The sequence below is a fragment of the Melanaphis sacchari genome, unplaced genomic scaffold, assembly GCF_002803265.2.
Source record: "Melanaphis sacchari strain LSU unplaced genomic scaffold, SCAv2.0 Contig1192_pilon_pilon, whole genome shotgun sequence".
Classification (NCBI taxonomy): Eukaryota; Metazoa; Arthropoda; class Insecta; order Hemiptera; family Aphididae; genus Melanaphis; species Melanaphis sacchari.
The window spans coordinates 6,721-9,197 of NW_020270464.1; the positions used below are offsets into that span (position 1 = coordinate 6,721).

At 30.7% G+C, this 2,477-nt stretch overlaps 1 protein-coding gene across 1 annotated transcript; it reads right to left on the reverse strand.

The window, feature by feature from the left end:
* Nucleotides 1–367: 367 nt before the first annotated feature.
* On the reverse strand, nucleotides 368–2,303 carry LOC112604065 (zinc finger BED domain-containing protein 1-like). Its single transcript, XM_025352931.1, has 3 exons — nucleotides 1,589–2,303; nucleotides 999–1,254; nucleotides 368–416 (listed from the first exon to the last, which is right to left on the reverse strand). Exons 1-3 carry the CDS (start codon nucleotides 2,301–2,303, stop codon nucleotides 368–370), a joined length of 1,020 nt encoding a protein of 339 aa, XP_025208716.1.
* Nucleotides 2,304–2,477: the final 174 nt, after the last annotated feature.

Genomic DNA, 2,477 nt, shown 5'->3' on the forward strand with positions numbered 1-2,477 from the left:
ACGAAGTGCGACAAAACGAACTAAGTCAGTACGAAAAAGGCAAGACCAGAAGTGTAGTAAGTACTAAGTAGCAAATATCGTGGCAAGACCAGAAGTGTAGTAAGTAGTAAATATCGTGCAAGACCAAAAGTGTAGTAAGGACCGTTCAGTATGGGAGCTGAGAAGCAAGTCATAGCTCCTATAGTCGTTCGCGAACGACCCGTTCATTTTGAACGAATCGTTGAGAAGATCCGATTCGTTCCTGAACCGAGTAACGGAAAGATTCGGTCAATTGGTTTTTTTTTTATTGTCGTTTACTCTGTTCCCTGCAATATGAATCAGTCGGCTCATGCTCATTGTAACGTATCGCCGTATCGGTCGTCGATCGTTACGGATCTTTGGTTACCAATGCTTGTCGATTGTCGATCTGAACCACACTGTAGAAATAGTGAACGTAATTGAACGTAAGTTTGGTATATGTTTAGTGATAACTTATCACTACATATCCATAAAAATTATTATTATCATTTTATATTTTATTATGAATGAAACAACAAACAAGTAACAAAATAACAACTACCTATATCCATATTATTATTTATTATTGTATTAACCTTTTTATAAAATATAAATTTATAAAACAATATGCAGGTAAAATAAAATAATTACGTAACACAGATTATAATTATTCCTCAACAGTCAACAAACATTTAACTACTTTATAAATTATTACCAATTTTTTTTTATAACAACACATTTGTTATATTTTGAGCAACTTAACAATAACTATTTAAACAAATCTAACATAAATAGTACTCTTTTTCATACTACTTCTTACTTGCAAGTAGGTTTATATTTTTTGTATAGTATTTTTAAATTTTAAAATACAATAATAAATATGAATTTATAAATTAGCTTGAATAAAGATAATTTTTTCAACTTTTGAAGTTGTCATCCTACTTCGTCGTTGTGTCAAAACTTGGCCAGCCTTAGAAAAAATACGTTCACTGGGTACAGACGTTGCTGGCACACACAATCTTCTCTTCATCATCTCATATAACCGAGGGTAAATATGTTTCCGTTCTGACCACCACTTTAATGGGTCCATGTGACGACTGAGAAGACATTCATTCATGTATTTGTCCATTTCAACTACACTTGCAACAGATGAATTGTTTTGACCTACAAGTGAACTAACTTGTTCATCAAAACTTTTCCAAATATCTGAAGTACTTGTTGATGCAATTTCAGTCACTGTGTGTTCATTGGATGCCGCTACTGGTTCATTTTCAATATTTAGGGATTGTAATTTTTGTTGTAAGTTTGTTTTTGAATTTTGAAATTTATTTTCATTGGAAAAACCAAATTTTTTAAATCTAGGGTCCAGAATTATTGATTGTCCTTGAATTTCATTATCTTCTAAATTTTTAAAATAGTTATATAAAGTTTTTTTTTATCTCAGACGCCATTTGAATGATTATTTCATTAGAATTCTTTTCATAGATAAATGTATTTAAATGGTCAATTAAAAATCTATAATATAAGTTTTGCTTTGAAATTGTAATATTTTGTTCAGCACTCATTTCCTCTGTTACATTATTGAAAATACCAAGTAACTTGCATGCTGAATCAATTAGTTCCCACTCTTGATTGGTTATACAATTTAATTCATTATTCATGATAGCTAAAGTGGAGAGAACTGGTTCCTTAATTTTTAATATTCTGGACATCATATTGTATGCTGAGTTCCAACGTGTTTTACACTCTTGTATAAGCTTTAAAACTTCCACTCCTGTTTGTTTTTGTATATTATTAAGTTTTAAAAGAGCACTTGAGCTTCTTTTAAAATATTCTACAATATCTTTAATTTTTTTCAGAACTGGCTGTAACTGCAAGAGTCCATTTTGTATGCCTATATTTAAAACATGAGCAAAACATGGAACATGCCTCCAATTTGTTAACCGAATTGCTGCTTTAATATTAGAGGCATTATCTGTTACGACAGCGGATATCTTGTTTTCTAATTTCCATTCTTGAGCAATTTTTTTTAAAAAGTTGGATAGTTCATTAGCTGTATGCTTTTCATTAAAATTAATACAACCTAAGAGTCGAGAACATAATTTTGTTTCTGAGTTGATAAAATGTACTGTTATAGCTATGAAACTCGAGTTATTTATTGAAGTCCAACCGTCGGTAGTTAATGCTACTGATGTAGCATCCTGCAAATCTTTTGAAACTTTTTGAAAAGTGTCATTATACACTTGTAAAAGTAAATTATTCGATACTGTTTTTCTTGATGGCATAGCATAGTTTGGAGCAAGCATTTTAATTAAATTGCAGAATTCGGATTCTTCAACCAAAGAAAATGGATGGTAATGCTTTACTATAAATTTTGTTAGTTGCTGGTCAATTGCTTTAGATTTAGATATCGATAAAGGTTTTGTTAAGTAGTTGGATAAATTTGCTTGTCTGGAAGAAGTGGATGGAGCATTACACAA